This window comes from Branchiostoma floridae, chromosome 17, assembly GCF_000003815.2.
Source record: "Branchiostoma floridae strain S238N-H82 chromosome 17, Bfl_VNyyK, whole genome shotgun sequence".
Classification (NCBI taxonomy): Eukaryota; Metazoa; Chordata; class Leptocardii; order Amphioxiformes; family Branchiostomatidae; genus Branchiostoma; species Branchiostoma floridae.
The window spans coordinates 5,323,219-5,346,940 of record NC_049995.1 but is presented as its reverse complement, the minus strand read 5'-3'; the positions used below and the strand labels follow the sequence as shown (position 1 = coordinate 5,346,940).

Sequence of the window (23,722 nt, the reverse complement as noted above, 5' to 3'; positions counted from 1 at the left end):
AGATGCTGAGCAACATGTTCGGGACGCATACGGACGTACGGGCTTCGTTTGTGTTTGCCTTTTCCGTGCCGACGCTTTCAAGTAGTCCAAAACACAAGTCCTCACAGTGTACAGTATATGGTCCTATATTAGTAAGTTGATATCCGGGATATCAATCGTTTTGCGAAGATACGAGGAAACGAAACACCGGCATCTGAAGGCGCTGTACATGCATTTGCAGCGCCGCGATACGGCCGATGGTGGTACGACACGCTGCACGCAAATATCGTATTTGGGTCAAGTTCTTATCCGTAAACGCCACTATCCCATTATGCATCTCTTCCGTGGAGAGGCATTTCCGGAACGTTTTCGGAATGCTTTAACTCAAGCATCAGTATAAATGTGAAAGGAAACCTTGCACAGGCATGTGTTAAATATACGTACAAGGCTCTGACATGTTTTGCATTTGAAATTACAATTGCAAAATACCATTCCCTCGACGTTGAAAGCCACCTGGCAGCTTGAGTTGTATTGAGTCGACTATATTGCTTGTAAATACAATGACATCAATAAAGACACCATCGGCTTTGTATTGGCATTTCCCGTCTCGTAGCTTTCAAGGTGCAAGAAAAAGTCAGCCTGGGCCAGGGGCATTCCATTCATACCAGTGCACCGTACGCTACCTACCCTGAAAAATCATGGACCAGTTATTATAAGGGGCCCTTGTAGTAATTCGTATGGTACCCAGGCTAATAAAAAGTGCGCGCGCTTTGGAAACTTTATGCAGCCCTTTGACTATGATGGAGCTGTCCATGCATTTGCAGCGCCACGATACGGCCGATGGTGGTACGTCATGTTACACACAAAGATCGTATTCGGGTCAAGTTCTTATCCGTAAACGCCACTATCCCATTATGCATCTCTTCCGTGGAGAGGCATTTCCGGAACGTTTTCGGAATGCTTTCATGGCTTTCACTCAAGTTTCAGTTACTGTGAAATGAAACCGTGCACAAACGAACAGGCTTTCTTGAGCTGAGTATAAAACGCAGTATCGTCGACTATGATTGCTGGCAAATACTACTTTGACATCAATAAATTCACCATCGGGTTTGTATTGACATTTGCCGTGTAGAATATTTCAGGATGCCTTTTACTTGTAGAGCTAGCAGAGGCATTTGATTTAATATGCGGAGCGACATTTCCGGAATGCTTACGAAAATGTATTGCATAGTACATTTAGCATACGGAGGTTTGGTATTCCCGGATATGAGGCCTAAAGAGACTGAAATAGTATTTGGACTACGAAAACGCACATGGCACGTGTTCGGAAGAGTCAGAAGTCATTCTCTGGGCACACATTTCCAGAGTCAATACATTATCGATAGAACATAAATCGCTGCTGTATCTTAACAACAGTGTGATGTGTCAAAGTTCAGATTTGTCCGGAAATTGACCCCTTAAATCGCTGCTGTATCTTGACAACAGATATCTCCGGATACATTAAATAGCACATATTCGGAGTTACGAAACGCACCTGAGCAGTATCCGGAAGACCTGATTTTCCGGATTTGCAGGAAAGTAATTTCTGAGTCAGAATATTTCCGGATATGTAAGGTGTCGACAAGTAGTCAGAAAATGGTCCGAATACGTGACATGCCCAGTGATGTGTCAATGTTCAGATTTGTCCGGAAATTGACCCCTTAAATCGCTGCTGTATCTTGACAACAGATATCTCCGGATACATTAAATAGCACATATTCGGAGTTACGAAACGCACCTGAGCAGTATCCGGAAGACCTGATTTTCCGGATTTGCAGGAAAGTAATTTCTGAGTCAGAATATTTCCGGATATGTAAGGTGTCGACAAGTAGTCAGAAAATGGTCCGAATACGTGACATGCCCAGTGATGTGTCAATGTTCAGATTTGTCCGGAAATTGACCCCTTAAATCGCTGCTGTATCTTGACAACAGATATCTCCGGATACATTAAATAGCACATATTCGGAGTTACGAAACGCACCTGAGCAGTATCCGGAAGACCTGATTTTCCGGATTTGCAGGAAAGTAATTTCTGAGTCAGAATATTTCCGGATATGTTAGGTGTCGACAAGAAGTCAGGAAATGGTCCGAATTCGTGACATGCCCAGTGATGTGTCAATGTTCGGATTTGTCCGGAAATTGACCCCTTTCGCGCAGTGTACGTTTAGCTCATTCACTTGTCATGTTACTGCAATTCACTGGAGCCACATCCCTGTCATGCCAGGGACCATATTATTTGTATGTGCACTAGCTCCTATTTGCCAAAGGTGGTAAGCTATATGTAAATTAAAAGATATGAACCATTTTCATTCATGAAGATATAAGTATTTTGTATAATAACCACTTACCGTCTTTTGCAATACATTGTGCGAGTGTACCGGAGAAAAGACCACGTGATTACCAGAAATCTTCCGACTATTTCCAAATATATTAGATAATTTTGTTCAAACGGATATGATATAGATAGAATAATTTTAACACATGCACAGGAACGTTAACTCCAGAGTCTGCCCGGAAAAAGCTTTCAGAAAAAGTCGTTCAACGTTAACGAATGATTTCTTCATCAAATTATGTTACTACAGAAACTGACTTTCATGCTGACGTCAAAGTTTTGACCAACTGCAACCAATGAACTCGTTGTGTCAGACGAACATTCCTCGAACAGTGAGCATTCCAGATCCCATCAACCTTAAGGCCTTGAAAGAACTCGTACTGCAATAATCATTGTTACTAAATAGGTCCGGGTCCTTAGCATAACCTTAATTATGAAATGCGTTATGTTCGTCATTCTAGTGCAGTTAATATCGAGTACAATATTGGATGCTTCGTTTCCGACCAGATGTTACGTTAGAAATGGTTTTGAAACTGACATTTATTGCCCACATTCCAACATTACGAGCCTGCCAACTAGTTCAAGATACATTGTGCACCAGGTGTTTCTTCAGTACAACCGTATCCAAACAGTTCACGACTTATCTGGGCTTTTGTTCAGCCGTACGCTGAACCTCAGCCATAACCTCATCACAACATTTCCTTGGAAATCCTTGCAGCAAATGAAACATCTTCAGAGGATTGATTTATCTCATAATCTGTTAACCTCTATTAGGCTTGACTTGGTCACGAAAGGTGCAAGATCTCTTTATTTGGTAAACGTGGCTTACAATCGCCTTGCTACCTTTTCTGAAGAGAATTTAGAAAACCAGTCTTTAAATCATACGGGGAAAACGTACAGGCCTATGAAAAAAGGATACAGATATATCTACGGTAACCCGATTCACTGTGACTGTCGTATGTCATGGTTGTCAGATATGACTCTTGCGTTTCACCAGTGTTGGCCACTCACATGTACATCTGTTGTCAGAGATGGTCTACTTTTTCATGACATTCTTGTCAATGGTTTTCCAAAATGTAGCAATCCTGAAGTACTACATAATGTCCCGTTACACGAGGCAAACCTGAAAGCCTGCCCAAATGAAGCCGAAAACGCAACTAAAACACTACTTCCTACCTTAGAAAATGTCATAGACTCCTCTGTAGCACCTCTGCCAACCGAACGAAACCAGTTCGAAGCCATCCGACAAGACCTAACTCTGGGTGATAACACTACACAACAGATATCAACTTCCTTTCTATCTGACTCAAATGAGCACAGCGACATGTATCTCTCTAAGAACGACTTCGGTAATATCTCGATCAAAATGGCCAACATTAAAGACGCTATCTCAATTTCCAGTATTGCTGTTTCCATGTTACTACTAGTATCAGTGATTGTTGTTGTATTGGCTAGAGAGATCACCCGTATGATACAGAACTGATGACCATCGGGACGAACCTAACCAAAATTTTGAAGCATCTGTAAGTGCAGAATGATTCTACAAGTTCCCGGAAATTCACTGAAGAAGACCCATTCCGCAAATTCCAGGTCTGAATGCATTTCCATCAATTATCTCAGGAACACACCCGAATACAGAGGATATCAGCATCTTTGTTGATGATCAACAGTGATGGTCCAATGATCAACCCCGCAAATCTTAGTCGCATGAATCAGTCAAACCATATTACAATCGCCGTCGCCATTGTCGAATCTAAAAGCTGCCATGACTACATCAATCATACAGTAGTGTTTCAACATTGCATTTTTTTATAATGTAGAGTAAATGAAAATTCATAGCTGGAAGCATTGTTGACGAAGAAAGAGACGCTGTCAACTTAACAAGAAAAGTGACACATTGTAAAACTATAGTTTATCCATGAACACTCTGCCTAATATGTGAATATCTCTGGCATTGAAATCAGATTCTTAAGCGTGTCAGCGTAAAACTATTAAAACTGCATGACTAATAGGTTAGACGTGCAAGTATATTTCTTTGTATGTCCATTGTAAAAATTCTGTATTTACTATCTTCTATATTTCCTTTTTATTCCACATTGAAGAAAATAACTAGACACTGATGTTTATTGATGTATATTACAGTTCTGTGACATTTACACTGTCTAAATGTATTTAATTGGCACTCTGAAATATTATTTTGTGAATGCAATGATTGTTAAGGAAACTGAGTTTTAAAAGAAATATTATATGAAGCTTGTATATTTTCAACAAGAATCATTATGTGTCTACTGCCGCACTAAAAAGTTTGTGTTGAATGCTATTTACATTTGGTTATTATATTCAAAATATGTATAATGGCTCTGGATATGTTGAGTTTTGTATTAACTCTTATAGATATTTCAATTTAAAGTTTTTGTCCAACTTATTTACATCGATCATCTTACATATCTAGATGGACTCATGCCCCATGATGTGGCAAAAACATGGCACTTTTAGTACTGTATGTTGGCGAATATCTTTTGTGTAAAATAAAATGTGCATGTATAAATGTATAATGTTGTTTCCTAATGGACAAATGGACAAACTTGTATGTATGAATCTATGTGTGTGTGTGTTTTCGTTTGTATGTGTGTGCGTGTGTGTTTTCATTTGCATGTGTGTGTTTGTTTGCGTCTGTATGTATGTGCGTGTTTGTGTTTGCGTTTGTATGTGTGTATGTGCTTGCGCCTTGTGTGTGTGTTTCTGTATTTGCGTATGTGTGTGTGAATGTGTGTGAATGTGTGTGTGTGTGTGTGTGTGCGTGTGTGTGTGTGTGTGTGTGTGTGTGTGTGTGTGTGTGTGTGATTTGATAGGAACGAAAAGGAAAGTGGCGAAAGTGCGAAAAGGAACGAAAAGAAACGAAGTATGAAGCAAAGTGAAAAAAAATCGATGGGAATATAAGGTAACGGTACTGTATTTTTGTATTTTGCGGCTTGCTCCACGAAATTCCTAGAGCCACAATGGTTCAACAGCGAACCGGCGGAGAACTGCACGAGTGGAAATTGCTAAATACAAATCAAAGGCGATGGGCGGATCAGTGCGTCCCGGGTTCCCATGCGGGCTGTCACATATCAAATTCCGGGGGGGGGGGGGGTCCTTGGTACAATGTATGCATGTTTATCCTTTCACAGCTGTTCTTTCGTCGTGAACGAGCAAGAAGATATGTCTCCAGTCTCCAGAAAACCATGTTGTGGGCCCTGTTAAAGGGAGCTGTCATACGTGGGGCAGCAGTTTATTAGCATATCATTCCTGGCCGGATTTATTTTAGACGTAGACAATCGCGGGTCATTTGCATGCGGCGCTCCTATCTTGGGAGAACAGAAGTCACCCAAATACTAGCCTGAGTACCATCCGTATTCTACCGGGGCTCCTTACACTCGCTACCCCCTAGGGAAGTGAGTGTAAGGAGCCCCGGTAGAAATAGGATGGTACCCAGGCTACCCAAATACAACAACAACGCTGCAATCTTGCCTCATTCTGAAAATGTATATTGATGATCGATATTTATCTATCACCCACCAGTAACTGGATTTTGGTCCTTACTTTCTTATCTCCGTTCTGTTTCCTTGTATTTCGCTGATCGTCAGAGAATAATTTTGCCACACAAACAAAACAGCCTAAAACAGCCTAAAAATTTGATATTGCCAAATTCTGAGTAAAAGAAACGTTTCAAAGGCTTCTATCGCCCGCAGTACCGTTTCCTTATATTCTCATTGATTTTATTTTAGTTTGCTTCATAATTCCTTTCTTTTCGTTCCTTTTAAGGAACGAAAAGGAACGAAAAGAAAAGTACCGAAAGTGCGAAAAGGAACGAAAAGAAACAAAAAGGAACGAAAAGAAACAAACGTTCCTTTTCGTTCCTTTTCTCATTTTCGGTACTTTCCTTTTCGTTCCTTTTCAGCGGACCGCGAGAAGAGCAAGAAGCATCTACACACACGTATAGAGAGGAAGAGGATTTAAAGCGATATGCAACATACACGTCTGTAGGTAGCTGACATTTTTGTTACTTGCCTTTTCAATGGGTATTTCACAATTACAACCAGAATAGATCTTATTGTCAAAGAGTGGATGTACATGTATGATATTACGTATCATAAAAATATTTGCTGTCTTGGGTGAGTTGATGACAATGAAATTAGAATCATATCTAAACAATAATTACATAGCTACTTTCTCAGTGACGTGAAAAATCAATTCCTAATTGCTCCCGAACAGAGTCAGAGAGGAAATTATTTGACAACCACTTCTTTGCATGCGGCGAAATACACTAAGAATGACATGTACTTACACGCATGTTATTGACACATACAGTGGTATCCCAGCCTTAAAAGGTTGATCTTGTCAATTTTGCAGAAAACACTTTATTGACAGGATCGTTCTTTCAATAACCTCTGTCTTCTGAGATACCAAAGTGGATTGCTAACCTTAATTTCCATAACACCCTGGCTTAAGTGCCAGCTTTTTTCTCAAATCAGTACTTGTTACAATACCTCAGCGCGTGTCGCACGTAAAATTATCGCATCAGCGAAATTTGGTGCTATATTGAATAAACATGAGGAAAAATAAATTCTAAAACATACCGAATATCAATACATCCATCCAGGCGATCTCGAGTTATGCTGGTCTTCAACATAACTTACATGTACACATACAAACACTACCTAAAATATAACCTTCTTGGCGAAGTTAATGCAATAATACCCATGGACATTTTACCATTCCGTTTTTTCCTATGTGGCGTATTAATTGGGTCACCCCCAGTGATGAGCCGGGAGGAGGGGGGGGGGGGGTACAAACTTAGCTACGTATAGGATTGTGTGCTCGCCGCAAAAGCGCCACCTACATCGGCTACGTATAGTGGCGAGAAGCAGAACTCCTGTCAGAAACTCTGAGGAAGATGTCTGGTAGACATCGAAATGTAAGCAGGAAAGAGAGCCAACACTGGTCGTGTAAAATAAAACGATGATATCCATTTTCTACGAAGCTGACCAGATTATTTTGGGGACGAAAAGTGCGTTATGCTAATAAGTACCTCGAACAGAAATTGCTTTATGGTATTGAGTACCTCATTTGCATGATTAATGCGGTATATTTCATATTTGTTCTGTGGTAAATGGTGGGGACTTCCTATTGGAGATGTTGTTAGCTTTAGCAATGTTGTCAGTGCTTAGGATGACCAAGTTTGCACTACTTCAGAAAATGAATATTTCTTTGTGATAAGTGGCAGAAACAGCGATACAGGCAGTTTGACAACTGGTATTTTCGATGACATATGTATTGTGCTACTTTTTTAAAATCATTTTCATAATTAATGGAACTGTTTCATACTTCCGTTGTTACTAGGAGGGAAATAATCTGTTTTTTCCTCGAAAATGCTGCCTTTCAAGTTGACATTTATGTAGAATGTTGATTCGGAAACGTAAAATTAACCTAATCGGCCATTAAGCCATTCCGGTCCCCTTTGTCGCGCCCTGATAGCGGCCAAACCAGCGGGCCGCCGCCCCAACCCCCTCCTGCCCATTGGGGTGGTTCTCACGGGCGTGTCCGCCATGGCAACGACGCTTCTGCCGGCAAGTGGCAAGGAGACCAAAAAACGTCTACAGACACGTACGAAGAAGACGAGGCGGTGAAACGTCATGCGGCGTACATGTATGCAGGTAGCCGACGGTTTTGTAACTTGCCTTTTTCAGTGATACATATATCTTGCCATTTTGACAATAAGAAGACATATCATGTAATGATGGCAACTAATCACTTACTTTTCATTAATTATTTTACCACTGAGACAGATATGTACATGTATTTCTCATAGACCGCACGTATCCAAATGTTTATTTATTTATTTGTATTTATCACAGAGTGAAGGGGAGGGCAAAACAGGTGCAAAATGCACCTTTGAAGGCTGCCCTCCTGCACGATAGAGTTTAGATAAACAGATTAAAAACTCATGGTTATCTATAAATGCACAAAACATTCAGATTAAAGCTTTTTAACACATGCCGATACAGCATACATGTAAGTAGAGAACTCTTCTACTAACTTCAACTTGACTTCGGATCCGGATCCGGACTGGCATGATTTCCAGAACTGTGCGTAAACCACCTGTTAACGCGAAACGAAAGTTGAAGTTTTGAATCCGTGATGATTTATCATGATGTATTCTAGGATATAGTATCTAGAACTATAGAATCATTGAAATATGATCTAGATAACCGTATGTGACCGCCAGGTTAACCGATTCGTTATTTTCACCATGTTATTTTGTAGTTTGATAATTATGTCCTCCTGTAAGTGTAAGGAACTGCAGTCTGTTAACCCGGAAGTATCTGACGTCATGATCAGGTACATAATCACCAAACATATAGTAAGTTACTTAAGGTACAAGTCTTCCGCGCAGTAATAGAGCCCATTCTCCTGTATGGTGCTGAAACTTGGACCTTAACAACTCGTCTGGAGAGGAAACTTGATGGTACGTACACACTACTCCTGCGCAAAGCACAGAACATTTGTTGGAAGCAGCACCCATCTATAAGGGACATTTATGGAGATCTTCCGAGGGTTTCTCACAGACTCAGACAGAGACGGGCACAGTTTGCTGGACACTGCCTTCGGGCTAGTGAAGAGGTAGTTTCCTCACTCCTCTTGTGGAGGCCTCGAGGAAAAACTCACTCCCGGAAGCTGACCTTCCCGAGACTGCTTTCCAGGGATACCGGGCTAGCGGAGGAGGACCTGGCAGCGGTCATGTCAGACAGGAAGGCGTGGGCTGAAGTAGTGCATGGACTTACCCCGTCCCCTCCGGGGGTGGACTAGGCAAGGCAAGGCACATAGTAAGTTAAATATTTCTTGAACAGTTGAACCTAGAATTAATTTTTGGCAGTATTCTAATTTGAAGGCCAACTTTCTGCGGATGAATAATAACATGTAACGTTTAACTTACTAGTACTTCCCATGTGGCTTTTCGTTTAAAGGTCAAGGGGAATCCCGTGATCCCGGCCCAAGTTGTTGTTGCCACCATTTTTCTGGGGGAGAGTTCTGTTCATGCAGATCTTCCACCCAATTACTTATAGATTATTTGGTATGCAAATCTCCATTTATTTCATTTTGATAATGATTTTGAGTTACATTATGCTTACGTTGTATAATTGATTTGTTTGACTTTATCATTTGTAAGCTAAGTAAGTTAATTATACGTCGCTACCCTCCGAAATACAATGGCGTTTTCCCTAGAAATCGCAAGGTGGCAGTTCTTCACAGTAAAAAAAACAAACACAACATCCGGGCACTGACCGTCCCATCATCCTCTTTTCCCGAAACTGCTTTTCGTCGAAGGGTTTGCAAAGTTTTCTTTGTCTCTCGACTTGGTGGTTTTTTCTGCTTTTGCAGAGATTTAGTTCTGTCCTTTCTGGCACAGTAGGTCCTAGGGACTGTCTAGTCTCCGTAGGTCACTTTGTGAAGTAATGTGAAGTGTTGTTTTTGCACATTTTTCACTTTTGCTGTTTTCTCTTACAGCACGCCTTTTTCAGGTTTCGCGCGCTAGCTCAGGGCAAGTCCTGTCTTGTCTAGCCCACGAGTTACACTTTACTGAGGGCCCCCAAGGGGGGTTACCGACAACGCTCTACGCTAAATTCGGGAGGGCCGGCTACGTAATACGCTAAATTATGGACGCTTCATTACGCTCTACGCTAAATTACGAAATTTCATAATTCATTATGCAAATATTTATTGTCTTTTGGCTGAACTCCGCCGACGGCAGAACATGTGAAGATGAGATCTAAACAAAACTGATAATTCCATCAATAATATTAAAACTTAACTTCTAAAGACGTCTTGCTGGCTAAAGACGGCGACAGCAAATTTCTTATGTGACGTAATTTTCAGCACTTGTAGCACCGAAAGCGGAGGCGCGACAATCCTAGGGCGTCCGGGGGCATGCTCCCCCGGGAATATTGTGAAATCTTGACCCTCTGAAACGCCATTTTAAGCATTTTGAAGGGCAAATTTTGCTCACAGACTAAGCTAAGTTAAAATAGCATCCAATTAGAAATTCACATGGTTTTACCTTTAAGCTGGGCAACGCCCCCAAACATCATTTTCAGATTTCGAGTGCCGAAAGCACGAACAGTCGAACTGTCGCAAGGTAGGTACGGGAAAATTTGGAAATTTTTACCCTCTGAAACACCATTTCCTGCATTTTGAGGGACAAATTTTGCTGGCAGGCATATGCTCAATGTAATGACATTTCTGTCAGAGAAACGTCTTTGAGGGCGACGAGCGCCGGAGAGTCGTGAGCGCCGGAGGCCAGGCCCAAGCCGTCGCAAGCCTTGGCAAGGGCCGCCCGGCGCCCGGAGAAAAATTGAAATCTCGACCCTCTGAAATGCCATTTCCTGCATTTAAGGGGCACATTTTGCTTGTTAACTAAGCTAAGGTCGGTAAAAAGATTTCTACTAGTTGGGGGACGACGCTCCCGCAACATATTTTCACCATGTCCAGTGCCGAAGTGTTGAGCCATAGCAAGGAATGTCCGGCAAAATTTTGAAATCTGAACCCTTTGAAACGCAATTTCCAGCATTTTCGCGGGTAAAATTTGCCGGTAGACTAGTTAGGTTTAATGAAACTTTGATTACGCTTGACGAAAAATTAATATGAATTACGTTTTACGGTAAAATCCGGTTAGCTTCTACGTAAAACGTTAAATTAAAGGGGCCAATATCGCTCGACGCAAAATGCACCGATTACGCTCTACGTTGAATTCGAGCGGTCCCGCTACGGAGTACGTAGAATTAAAACCGCCGATTACGCTCTACGGAAAAGGGCTTTGGGGCCCCCTTTACTATGGATCCTACCACGTCGTATGAACCTGGCAGGATGTTTCCGCCTGTATCCTATGTGCAGGCGGGAATCTCTGGCGAGACACATCCCACTTACCAGATGGCCGGGAGTGGAATGTCACGCCATACGCAAATCCCTGCCACTTTTGTCCCAGGGTTTGCTAACAATAACAGTGCAGTACCTCCCGCCGCCGCCAGTTCTCTGCCGGCCGGCATACTGGGAGCACCCGCAGCTGGTGTTTTTGCACCAGCAGGCGGAGGCACTGGGGCTTTTCAGCCCAATCCTGCTCTGTCTACAGGTATGCCATGGAACGTTTTTTCCGAGTTCAGTAGACTCATGAATGACATGAGGTCGGCTTTGGACCAGTCCAATAGCCGTCAGGACCGTCGTAACCTACGTTCGATGGTTCCTGATTCTGACTCTGATGAGGACTCGGATGGAGACCGTTCGAGGTGTGGTTGGCGCAATACAAGCGCAACACGTTACAGGTCCAGGTCTCCTCTCAGGAATGAGGACACAGATCAGCCAGTGATTGAGCTGCATGCTCGGTCTACGTCTGAATCAGGTTTGCTTACCGATTCAGAGCTTCTGCCAGAGGATGCCTCAAGCACTCTGTAACAGCAGGGCCCACTGAAACAGGCAACGAGTCTGCGACAACCAGACCCTCGTTCCTGATGTCTATGAACCCCAACACTCCGGGGATGTTTATTTCCCCGGGAGTCCTAGATTAGTTCAAGGATGAGAGGCTAAGCTCCTGGTGTGAGGAAAAGTTCACCCTCACAGAGAAGCCTTACCGTTTAGATGCTTCCCAGGTGGAGGCGGTCTCCGCCCCCAAACTACAGCCGGTCCTGAAAGCAAGATGGAGGTCAGAGAAACAGACCATCCATGCCGTGAAACACGACGATTCGTTACGTCGTATTCAGGATAACGCTTTGCAGGCATTTCAACCAGTCCTGAAGGTCATTGACCTCATCCAGCCATTGCTGGAACACGAGGATGCATCTGTACGAGAACAGACGCAGCCAATTGCGGATCACTTAAACATCGCAGGTCAGCTGTCCTGTGGGGTATGCGCCAACATTACACAGTTTCGGCGCCAACTCGCACACAACTGGGTTGAAGATAAGTTCAAGTGCGATCATCAGCCTCAGGAGTCTTATCGTTAACAAGGCACTTGAACTTATCCAGCTGTAGCTGGCTTTTGGGGAATGATATCCTTCAGAAGGTAGAGGACATTGAGAAAGCTGGTAAAACAGCAGACAAAGTGGGTAAGACACCCAAGCCGTCTAAGCGACAGAGCTGGTACAGCAGTCCTTTGGCCGCAGTAGACACTGCCCTACCAAAGATGGTTTTTGGCCTTGGACGCGGGATGAACTCCCGGGGCCAGTCCTTTCGTGACCGCCAGCACTCAAGGGGCAGGTCGGGAAGGTCTAAGGGCCGTGGACGGCAGGCAAAAAAGTAGTTGCCTTTTCTCCTCCTCTCGAGCCGGGGTCGCCCCCTGTGATGGGCACCTCACTTCCCCCAGTGGCAGGCAGAATTCAGAACTTTTTTCCTCAATGGAAAACCATCTGCTCAGACCCTTGGGTTCTGGGCGTTGTCAGCAGGGGACTGAGGTTCCATCTCACAGGGCGACCCCGCCAACTCGTCCCTCCAGAGGAGGTGACGGGCCCAGAAGAAGATCTTCTGGCAGCAGAAGTGTTATCTCTTCAGCAGAAGGGAGCTATTGTAGAGGTCCCACCGTTAGAGGACCAGTTTTTGTCCCGTTTGTTTCTGGTTCCAAAGAAGGACGCAAGTTGGCGTCCGGTTATAAATCTCCGTCCTCTGAATCAATATATAGTATCAGAGCATTTCAAGATGGAGGGGATGAAGGAAGTAAAGTCCCTCCTACGTCAGAATGATTGGATGGTAACCTTGGATATCAAGGATGCCTACTTCCATTTGCCACTACACCAATCAGTCAAGAAACTCCTTCGGTTTCGTTTCAGAAACCGAATTTGGGAGTTCCAAGCATGCCCGTTTGGGCTCAATGTCGCCCCAAGGGCGTTTACGAAGGTGTTAAAACCAGTAGTTGCAGTTATCCGATCCAAGGGAATTCGGATAGTGATTTACCTGGACGACATGTTGATCCTAGGCTCGTCTCGGGCACAATGTCTCCAGCACCTGCAATTTGTAATAGATCTTCTGACACATTTGGGGTTCCTAATCAATTGGGAAAAGTCTCAATTGATCCCAACCCAGCGATTAACATTCCTGGGGATAGACGTGAACTCCCTTCTCATGACTCTGTCTCTCCCGCAGGAGAAGATAGTGAAGATATCCAGGGCTTGTACCTCCTTGCTGAGGTCGCCTCACGTCACACTTCGGCAGATTGCCGAAGTGGTGGGTCGCTTGAACGCCGTGGCAGTAGCGGTTTTGCCTGCTCCTCTCTATTACAGGAGTTTGCAGAGTTGTCTAAACGAGGCTCTGACTCAAAATTGCCCGTGGGACAGCAAAGCGATGTTGTCCCCAGCAGCTCGCTCGGAACTAGTTGCGTGGGCAACTTGCTTACCGCAGTGGAATGGACGAGCCATTCTTCCAAGTCCCATAGCTCTGTTAATAACAACAGACGCATCGCTCCAAGGCTGGGGAGCGGTTTGCGAGGGACGCAGGACTGGTGGCCGTTGGTCTCCTCAAGAGAGGAAGAGCCACATCAACGAGCTGGAGCTCAAGGCGGCATTTTTTGGCCTAAAGTGTTTTGCCAGCAATCTGCAGAGAAACAGCCATGTCCGCCTAAGGCTGGACAATACGGCAGCAGTGGCATACATAAACAGGCAAGGGGGCTGTCATTCACAGCCCCTCTGCCAGATGGCTATAGCTGTGTGGAAGTGGGCCTTAGGCAAGGGTCTGACGTTATCAGCAGAACACTTGCCGGGCCAGGACAATGCAGAGGCCGACAGGGCGTCCAGACACCTCCAAGACCACACAGAGTGGACTCTACAGCCACTCCTCTTCCAACAAGCATGTCAGACGCTTCAGTTCCACCCAGAGGTCGATCTGTCCAGGATAAACCGACAACTGCCTCGGTATTGTGCTTGGCACCCAGACCCAGAGGCGTGGAAAATAGACGCCTTCAGTTGCAGTTGGAGCGAACTGAAAGGGTACGCGTTTCCACCTGTCTGTCTCCTCACTAGAGCAGGCGGAAGTGTTGGTGGTAGCACCATTCTGGCCCTCTCAGCCGTGGTTCCCACTGCTGCGGGAACTACCGGTGGGAGAACCGCTGTTCCTTCCCACAGGACCAGACGTGCTACATCTTCCAGGGCTAGAGGAAGTTCATCCTCTGTGGCGGATACTGAGACTAGCCGCCTGGATAGTGTCAGGCAAGCACTAATTTCTGCAGGGTTGTCATACGACGCAGCGGCTATTTCATGTGCCGCTCAGCGGAAAAGTACTCAGAAACAGAATCAAGCAGTCTGGAAATGTTTTTCAAACTGGTGCAAGACTAAGGCGTTGGATCCGTTTAAGGCAACGGTTCCAGAGGTCATAGAGTATCTTAAGTGCCTTTACCAAGAGGGTCTCTCTTATAAAACTATAAATGTTCATCGCTCTGCGATTTCATCTACCCGTCTGACCTCAGATGGATGTCAGATAGGGCAACACTGGACGGTCAATAATTTTATGCGAGGAGTGTTTAATATGCGCCCTCCAAGACCAAGGTACCTAGTTACCTGGGACGTGGGTACGGTTCTGAAGTTTCTTCAGACATGGGAACCCTTAGAGTCCCTGAGTTCGAAACAGCTCACTCAGAAAACCCTGTCTTTGATGGCCTTGGCATCGGCAGATAGATGCGCGACATTAGCATCTTTATCTCCAGATCTGATGAGCATTTCAAACGCCAAAGTTGTCTTTGTTCCTGTGGAACTGACTGAATCGGACAGGCCGGCTCGGCCCTATAGAGAGATTACATTTCAATCTTACCCGGGTCATAGTGAGATCTGTGTGGTAAGACATATCAGAGAGTACTTAAGGAGAACTCTGTCTCCTAACAGGCCTAACAAGTTTTTCTTGTCCTATAAGACACAGAAACCAGTGGTGTCTGCCACTTTGGCCAGATGGCTGGAAGATGTTATGCATCTTTCGGGTATTGACACTAGTGTTTTCAAAGCACATTCTCACCGCGGCGCTGCTGCGTCTGCGGCAGTGAGAAGAGGCTTGTCATTGAAGGATTTGTTAAAGCTGGCGGACTGGGCCTCAGCCAGGACTTTCCAAACCTTCTATTTTCGACCAGAGGTCGAGTCTGATTTAGGCAGAGCTCTTTTGTCTCAGTTATGATTGGCGAGACTGTGTCCTTCGGCCATACAGTCTGTTAGCTCTGTCCTTTCATCCGGCACTTACAGCTGTGAAATTTGGGGAGGAGGCAGCAGGAGCATCCTTCAACTTCAGCTGGACGACATTGGAGGGAGACACGACTCCAAGGGGTCCAGTCACCTTTCCACACAGAACTAGGTGAGTTTTTGTGTGAAGTTTTTCTTTGGTCTTACCTCCCTCTCGCGGCTTTAAAGTCGCCATTGTATTTCGGAGGGTAGCGACGTATAATTGAAAGTTATCATACCTACCTGGTCAGATAACTACAGTTATACTAGCTACCCGGAGAAATACAATGTCCCACCCTCTTTGGCCCGACCCAGGCTCGAGTGAGGTCCCTTGACTTGGGTTTCGGGAAAAGAGGATGATGGGACGGTCAGTGCCCGGATGTTGTGTTTGTTTTTTACTGTGAAGAACTGCCACCTTGCGATTTCTAGGGAAAACGCCATTGTATTTCTCCGGGTAGCTAGTATAACTGTAGTTATCTGACCCAGGTAGGTATGATAACTTTCAATTTTCGTTAGTACTCGCTATGTTACCATTTATGTTACAGTGTATTTGATATCGCTTTTATGTTGCATGTATGTTCGGGGTTGCGCCCCAGGGAACTTTGAAAAACGCCTAAATTGGCGATATGTAACCCTGGTTAAATAAGAATATACAATACAATACAATAGAAAACACCATCTTGAGGAAAGAAATAACTACAACAACCCCGACTTTACTCTTCTCTGGATCATAAGCTCCGGTTGCTGCTCAGTCAGAGCAAAGTACTCTCACCTCTCAAATAAACGTACCGGTACGTTTATTTTTTTCCGCCTCAAAATCCACCCGGTACGTCCTTATTTTAGACGGTACGTTTATTTTATTTTCAAATTGGGGCTTTCTTTACTAACCAGGGACCCAAAAAATATTGAAAGTTTGGTATTTTCTGCCCATATTTCCGCTGTATTTTTGCTTAATATTCACTATTTTAGGACGAGGCATCGCGGATTTCCCTGCCGCTAGCGCTATGACCAAAACATAACTAGGGATGCGTACCGGTACGCAGGACCAGTTCTGGACTTGCAAAAACGTTTCGGTTCAGGTCCAAAAATAGCGGAACACAAGTGATTCGGTACTGGACTCGTAAAAAAATATATCCTTTTCGTTTTAGACCATCTTTAACCTTCCAAAAATCTTGAAATGTTGCGCTGAACAAAGACGAAAACATCGAGGTCACATGCTACACACACAGTCGCTTACTTCCGTAAATTCTCTATCAAAACACAGAAATTAACCACCAACCAAACAAATTAAAAAGTTACCAATACTTTTCCACTATTTTTCACCCGTAGTCAACTTGTTTTAATGTTCCAGCAACGAAAAAATCATTCCAAAACAAAGCATAGCGTTCAATCGGCTCGAAAAGATCCGCCATGTTGGATTCATCAACTCACGCCGAATCTCGCGGTAATGCGCGAGAGAATCATATATTTTCTGCAGTACCGGTATTTCTCGATAGGGGGCAGTGTCTATGACCTTGGTTTCTGCAACATTGAAAATAGCACAAGTGGTGAATAAGGTATTCTAAGTTGGAATGTTTCTTCAAAATGTTATTTTGTAACAATGATTATAAAATAAACTTCTTTTTTTTATTTCTTCAATTTTTATTTTCAGTCATTTTTTTACTTTTATTTTAATCTTTGTTGATGGTGTGACACTCAGATAAAGAAAATATGTGCAATAACATGGGAATTATTCTGTTCATTATTTATACAATTAACTGATATGGTAATAAAAAATAACTGATATGGTAACGTTACTGAGACATAAATAAATAAAAAGAGCCTACCTGCTTATCATCTTCTCTTGGACTGAAGTAGCATGGGCACAGTTAACATGTCAATTTGGTATTTTTCCGGGGGGTACTTTTATTAGATTTTGAAGATTTGTCCGGGGGGTACTTTTATTCCAGGGGGTACTTCTATTTGAGAGGTGAGAGTAAGGAGGGCGCAAATTTTGACATGTTTTGTATCTTAAGATATGACGTAATAAGATTCCTGTTTTACTACACATTGTTGATACAGCGATTATGGTCATAATTTACCAAATGAACATGTGATAATTTGGAGACTGTCATCTCAGAACGTATGACCATATGTTTGAGAGAAATGGCGAGTAATACATTGTTGTACAGGTATTACATAGTCCAAAATTACACTGTAATCTGATCTTTTGCAAAGCCCCCCCAAATACCAAACTATGTTAATTTTTTATTTTCCAATCGGCCCTCCAGATATTGTGTAGAAGATGGTGTTAGTGTCCACTTTCCCCAAGGGTAAACTTAATGTGAAACGGTGCTCTTACTAAACTTGGGGTCTGCCTAAACACCACAAACGACCACAAACGACCACAAACGACTCTAATATGCAGTGGATATGGGGCAGTGACCTTGTGTACACTCTGGAGACATTGATCATACACTTATGAATTTAAAAAAAACGCAGCAAGTCCTACGTATTCACCAGTTATTTCGATTTAGTCCGGTTTCAAGATTAAAGCAATCCTTGGTCACATGATGTTTGATCGTGCTTGCTTGCATTTGAGGCAGAAAAACACTTAGTATACAAGTTTTATAAGTCAACAATGATATAATTGCGGTATGCTATAATCTATGAACCGACCGCTTCCATAGTTTTGTCGTCTATGGAGCCGAGGAAGGTATCGAGAACTTCCCCATGCAGACTCCTAGCACGGGCGATCCAACATGGCGGCCATGAATTGCTTTGATCCTGAAACCAGTGGGCTAACTCAAAATAACTCGTGAATACATAGGAGTTGTTGCATTTTTTAAATTCATACATGTATAAACATTGTCTCCAGTGCTTCACACAAGGTCGTTGCCCCGTGATATACACCGCTTATTAGAGTCGTTTGTGGTTGTTTGTGGTTAATGTATTGTTTGTGGTGTTTAGGCAGACCGAATAACCTGTAACCTTGCTTACAAATTCTTTGTCAAGATTTATGTGTTTTGATTTCTATCTTATTGGAAAAAGAAGTTGTTTCATTTCTACTTGGATTGTAGCATCATATACAGTCAAACCTACCCGAGCGACCACCTCTTCTCAGCGACCACCTGGCCATTTCGACCGCTTTTTCTCGGTCCCGATTTTTCCCCCCATTGACGTAAGCATTAAGCGACCTTTTCTCAACGACCACCTGGCCAACGCGACCGTGACCGGCCAAAAATGGGACCCATAATGACTGCGTCATTTTCAACCTTGAAGTTTTCATCGATCTTTGATGATAACTAGCGCCATTTTGTGCCAAAATTGGCCAGTTTGCGTCTATGTTATGTTTAGAATAAAGATGGCGGCGGTCAATGGGGCAGTCTACTGTAATATGGGAGGAAATTTCGTTGTAAGAAAATCCATATTTTGTTGTTACAGAAGTTGTTTTTTTTCAATATCATTATAAAGTGAACAAATGCTGAAACGTAATATATAGCCTCATACCTTTTTAAGAAAGATCTGTCCATGTTGCATTCCTGCGTCTACAATCGTCTCAATATTTGTACACTAACGTTTTAGACAGTAGGGGAACTTTGATTCTGTCAGTTACCATGCAAGCCTTTATGCGCCGCTGTGTTCTTGATTGCTGTATCTGAAATAACTACCGTGTACCTTTTGCGTGCATGTGCGTGTTGTATTTGACATTAAAGACCTCGCTTACTTACTTCTTTGCGTGCGTGTGCTTGCTATTTGCCATTAAACACAACGGAAACCATTTATGCTATGCATCGGGCATGTTTTGAGTCGATACTCTTCTCAGCGACCACCTGTCCAAATCGACCGCTTTTTTCCGGACCCCGTGTGGTCGACTTGGGCAGGTTTGACTGTACTAGTAACGTTACCATTTATACTGTAAATGCAATTAAGTTTGCGGGGATTCAATTGCGCGGTAGCAGGAGAAAGGACTTTTTGTGGTGGTTTCAAGTTCGCGGTAGCACCATGCACTGTAGTCTCTTACTGCCATGGAAAAATGTTCGTGGTGAAGCGGCCACTGTGAAAAACGCGAACATTAAACCACAGCAAAAGTTTCAGCATTTACAGTAACCAAAGCAGAATTAATGCAAATCTGTTCATTAATTTTATCTCTCCTCATTTTCAGGTGTTCACTTTAGTTTACATGGCCAGTGCACAGATTGGAGTCTCTAACTCTGTAACTCTCCAAGGTGCTCAGAGGTTAGTTGACTTCCAAGACCGACTGCTGCAAGCTGAGGAAGCATTGACCCGGGACCAGGTATTTCGTATCAGGCGTCTGTGCCGAGACTTTACAGACCCACTGACAGAAGAACAGCTTCAGACATTATCTCCAGCTGGCATCGCCAAACTGTTGTTTAAGGAACTCCAAAAGAAGAACCTGATAGGTCCCTACAACACAGTGCTGTTGGGAGACGTGCTGACTAAGGTTGGGCGTGCCGACCTTGCTGCATGCTTCTATCCCTGCTATTGAACAGTTCCACATCATCATCATTGAAAAGGTAAGGCTGTGTTTTTTTAAATATTGTAATCATCAGTCATTGTTATATTTCATGGAAAATTGACTATATGATTAGATTAGTATTTTCCAGATACAACTATCTACCTCTTGTGTCACTGAAAAGAATTGTGTGTCACTGAGTATATGCTGTGTGCATAACAGAATGCCAAAAATTGCACGAAAGAGTGCCATGAGTTAATGCCATGTGTCTAATATTTCCATGTAATATTTTTGTACAGATGGACACAGGATTGTTGGATGAACAGATGGAGATGGAAGTTCTCCAGATGCAGTTGACAGTGTTTCAAGAGGACTTTGAGACAGAGAGGAGTGATAGGGAGAGACCTCAAGCAGAGGTGTTGTCTCTTGAAGACGAAGTGGTGGCCTTGAGGCAACAGGTGAGATCCTAGTCTTAAAAGCAATTGAGCCAAAAGTGTGAGTTTTTCTGGATAAGGTAATTGTAAAAATTTGAATCTCATTCATTGAAAGAAATTTTTGAATGGCTGGCCTTTTGCATAGCGGGTCAATGATATTAGGTAAAACTAATAGTAGAACATAATACCTTTCTGATATCTTGCCATTACCTTTGAGTTCACTTTACATAGAAGAGGGGAGGTCTCCCCCCTTTATGTGTATAGGTGAAGTCATATCATTTTTATTTTGTTCCAGTAGTGCGATGCTTTTACGAAAGTAGGACTATTTTTCCGCTAAATCAGTCAATTTACCACAGCGTTTTAGTCCCCATAGTCAAGCAGCGGCTTTGCCTGAGATGCTCTTTCCGTATGAGCGTGTTTAATGAAAACAAAAAGCAAAATCTCCTTCTGGGTGAAACATACAAGTAACAGATGATCATCCTTTCGATATCTTTCCATTACACTTGAGCTCACTTTCCATAAAAGAGGTGGAGGTCTCCCCCATTTATGTATATATGTGTGTAAAAAAGAGTAGTATTTATTTTGCTCATGCAAAGGGTCATTAAGTTGCGGAAAGAGTGAATAAACATTGATATGTTTCCGTTATGTTAAATTATGCTTAGGCCACACCAATTTAATTTCTTGGTTCACGGATTTTTTCATAAAAAGTATGGAGCGACAGGGCGAAAAAAAAAAAAATTGTAAAATGGTTGGGGTAAAGATAAGCGCTAATCCAAAACATGAAGAATTAAAAGTTTTCAGCTTGAAAAAGTACAAAAAACACTATTACTGTACAGTAACAGCACCTGTTCATTGAAAATTACAAAATTAGTGTCAGTTTTGATGTTTGTCGCATTCGTCATGAATGAAAAATATAACTGCAATAATGAAATTGAAGAAGATTCACTCTTTCAATAATGATACCCACATTTTAAGGAGCTTATAATACAAAGGCCAATTTGCTACACCAGAAAGTTGGTGAATAGTTTCATTAATGGTGAAAATTTGCTGAGTGGTAATTTTAATTTTTTTTATTTTCCAAAAAATAGGAGCGAGTGAATCCGTGAACCAATCAATTAAATTGGTATGGCCTTAGATATAAAAAACAGTTTTCCTGTCGCGGAGGGAAACGTGGCGTTTTATGACGTCTTGATGGAGACAGAGTTGCTTTGCAACTTCTGACCACATGTTTTGTCTACACGTTAGGATACTGATGACACGAGACTGGAGGCTATTTTCACTAGTACGTCCCAGTCACACCAGGACACAGTAGGCTGGTCTAGCAGGTTTTCCACTGAGTCCATACTCAGCTCTGTGGGGATTGTCGTGGAGTATGCTGTGGGGATGGGAATTAATCCCTTTCCCAGAATTCTAGCAATCAACAGTGGAGAGAAAGGTAAACTTTGCAATATGTACTATAAATTTTCTAGTTGACGTTGACTTTGCGAAACCCACCTAGTCCCTTGACCTCCAGGTCGTTTTGGGGGTAGCCATGGACATAGACATAAAGTAGCCATGAAGATATTAAGTTGTCTCCAGACACATCCCTCTCTTGTGACAGTTAACCTTTAATGTTTCAAAGACCTGCAACATTTAACACATATTCACTGAGTGTATATCTGAAAATTATGCTTTATCTGCCACTACATGTTGTATGTTGGTGCCCCTATTTGCATATCGGTGAATCATAACTGGTGTTGCTTATGTAATCGGTATCAAATGTCAACATCTTGAAGAAGGAATATAGAAACTTTGCTGTTAAAACACAAAAATGCTACATTGTCTGTTTGGGCCAAGAGCCATTGAAATACAAATAGAGATACCAAAATGGCGATCAGCTCATAGATATGGAAAGTAATGAAACGCTGATTGAACAAATATTTTGAAGTAAGTCACTGAACATCCATACAAATACCAATTTAAGATCCATCAAAATGAAGGTTAGAAATCCAGGTAATAATCATGCCAAAAAGCAGCTACTCAGGCAACTAGATATGATTTTGGAAATGGTCAGACGTTTCACTGACAGCATCAACTAGCTTTTGTCACTATGATGACAGGATACAAAGCCTGTTTCTACAAGCTCTCTTCATCAGTGTCACTGATGTTAGATAGTGGATGCTTTTTGAAATGTCCAGTTGGCTGAGTAGCTGCTTTTTGTCGTACCTAATTTGAGATCATCGACCAATCAACACTCTTCATGATGTATACATTTTTCTCAGGATGTCTGCAGTTCCCGTTGGTCTGGTTGGTGTTCCTGTTCCTGGGGTCCATACAGGTTATCATTATGGAGTACGCCATTGGTCGGTTCACCAGGAGAGCTGCACCAATGGCGTGGCACGACCTACTGGGTGTGAAGTCGACATGGCTTGGGGGCTGGATAAGCATTGTTAACCTTTCTGTAAGTTTTCTGTCTTCTTTCATTAAAGCACTTGGGGATCCAAAAAATAATGATGCTGGTAAATATAAACTAAAAAAAATGCACATGAATTCTGTATCACCTTCCCACAGGTTAGATCACCCTCCGGCCTTTGGGCGATCCTACCCACAGTCTGGCTGATACCTCGGGTTATATGGAGTATACTGTGTTGTATTCTAACAGTGCGTGTATATTTATTTCATGAATACAATTATGATAATTATGACATGATTTGATTTAATGTGATTAGTATATTGCCTTTTTTCTGTACACACAGCAGCAGGAGACTGCTAGCTATGATGGTACACTGCTGTGGAAGATCAACTACTACACCAGGAAGAAGCACAAGGCAGTGAATGGGAGAACCCTTTCCCTCTACTGTCAGACCTTCTACACATCTCTTTGGCTACAAGATGTGTGCTAGGGTGTACCTGCCTGAATGGGGATGGTATGGGGAAGGGTACCCACATGTCCCTGTTCTTTGTAGTCATGAGAGGAGACTATGATGCTCTGCTGCCCTGGCCATTTCAGCAGAAAGAAGCCCTGATGCTTCTAGATCAGGACCAGTGCAGGCGCCACCTGTCGGACACGTTCCGCCCTGACCCGACCAGCAGCAGCTTCAAGCGCCCCACGAGCGACATGAACGTCGCTTCAGGCTGTCCACTGTTTGTGTCACAGTCAGGAATCAAGGTTGTGTCAATGAGCACCTTCCTGTTCATTAGATATTCTGTACAGACTGACCTGACTGGACACTAAGGAGGAAGGCCACACAAATTGAGTCATCAGTTTCTCTGATAGAGATGATAT

General features: G+C 43.0%; 1 protein-coding gene across 3 annotated transcripts; it reads left to right on the top strand.

The window, feature by feature from the left end:
- Nucleotides 1-9,698: 9,698 nt before the first annotated feature.
- LOC118404755 lies at nucleotides 9,699-23,493 on the top strand. 3 transcript variants are annotated; one of them, XM_035804082.1, is made up of 7 exons: nucleotides 9,699-9,719; nucleotides 15,592-15,700; nucleotides 19,712-20,084; nucleotides 20,323-20,481; nucleotides 21,703-21,892; nucleotides 22,719-22,897; nucleotides 23,196-23,493. In XM_035804082.1, exons 4-7 carry the CDS (start codon nucleotides 20,323-20,325, stop codon nucleotides 23,337-23,339), a joined length of 672 nt encoding a protein of 223 aa, XP_035659975.1. In that variant the 5' UTR covers nucleotides 9,699-9,719; nucleotides 15,592-15,700; nucleotides 19,712-20,084; the 3' UTR covers nucleotides 23,340-23,493. The 3 variants fall into 3 exon arrangements, 2 of the variants coding, with proteins under 2 accessions (XP_035659975.1, XP_035659974.1); XM_035804081.1 differs by having other exon boundaries at nucleotides 23,193-23,493; XR_004829798.1 differs by lacking the exons at nucleotides 9,699-9,719; nucleotides 20,323-20,481; nucleotides 21,703-21,892; nucleotides 22,719-22,897; nucleotides 23,196-23,493 and having other exon boundaries at nucleotides 12,372-15,700; nucleotides 19,712-20,078.
- Nucleotides 23,494-23,722: the final 229 nt, after the last annotated feature.

What these genes read in the sequence shown, in the direction of transcription:
- LOC118404755 (XM_035804081.1), top strand. Translation starts at nt 20,323, where the DNA reads ATGGACACAGGATTGTTGGATGAACAGATGGAGATGGAAGTTCTCCAG. An exon ending in TGGTGGCCTTGAGGCAACAG is followed by an intron (nt 20,482 to 21,702) that starts GTGAGATCCTAG and finishes TCTACACGTTAG; the next exon opens with GATACTGATGACACGAGACT. An exon ending in AATCAACAGTGGAGAGAAAG is followed by an intron (nt 21,893 to 22,718) that starts GTAAACTTTGCA and finishes CATTTTTCTCAG; the next exon opens with GATGTCTGCAGTTCCCGTTG.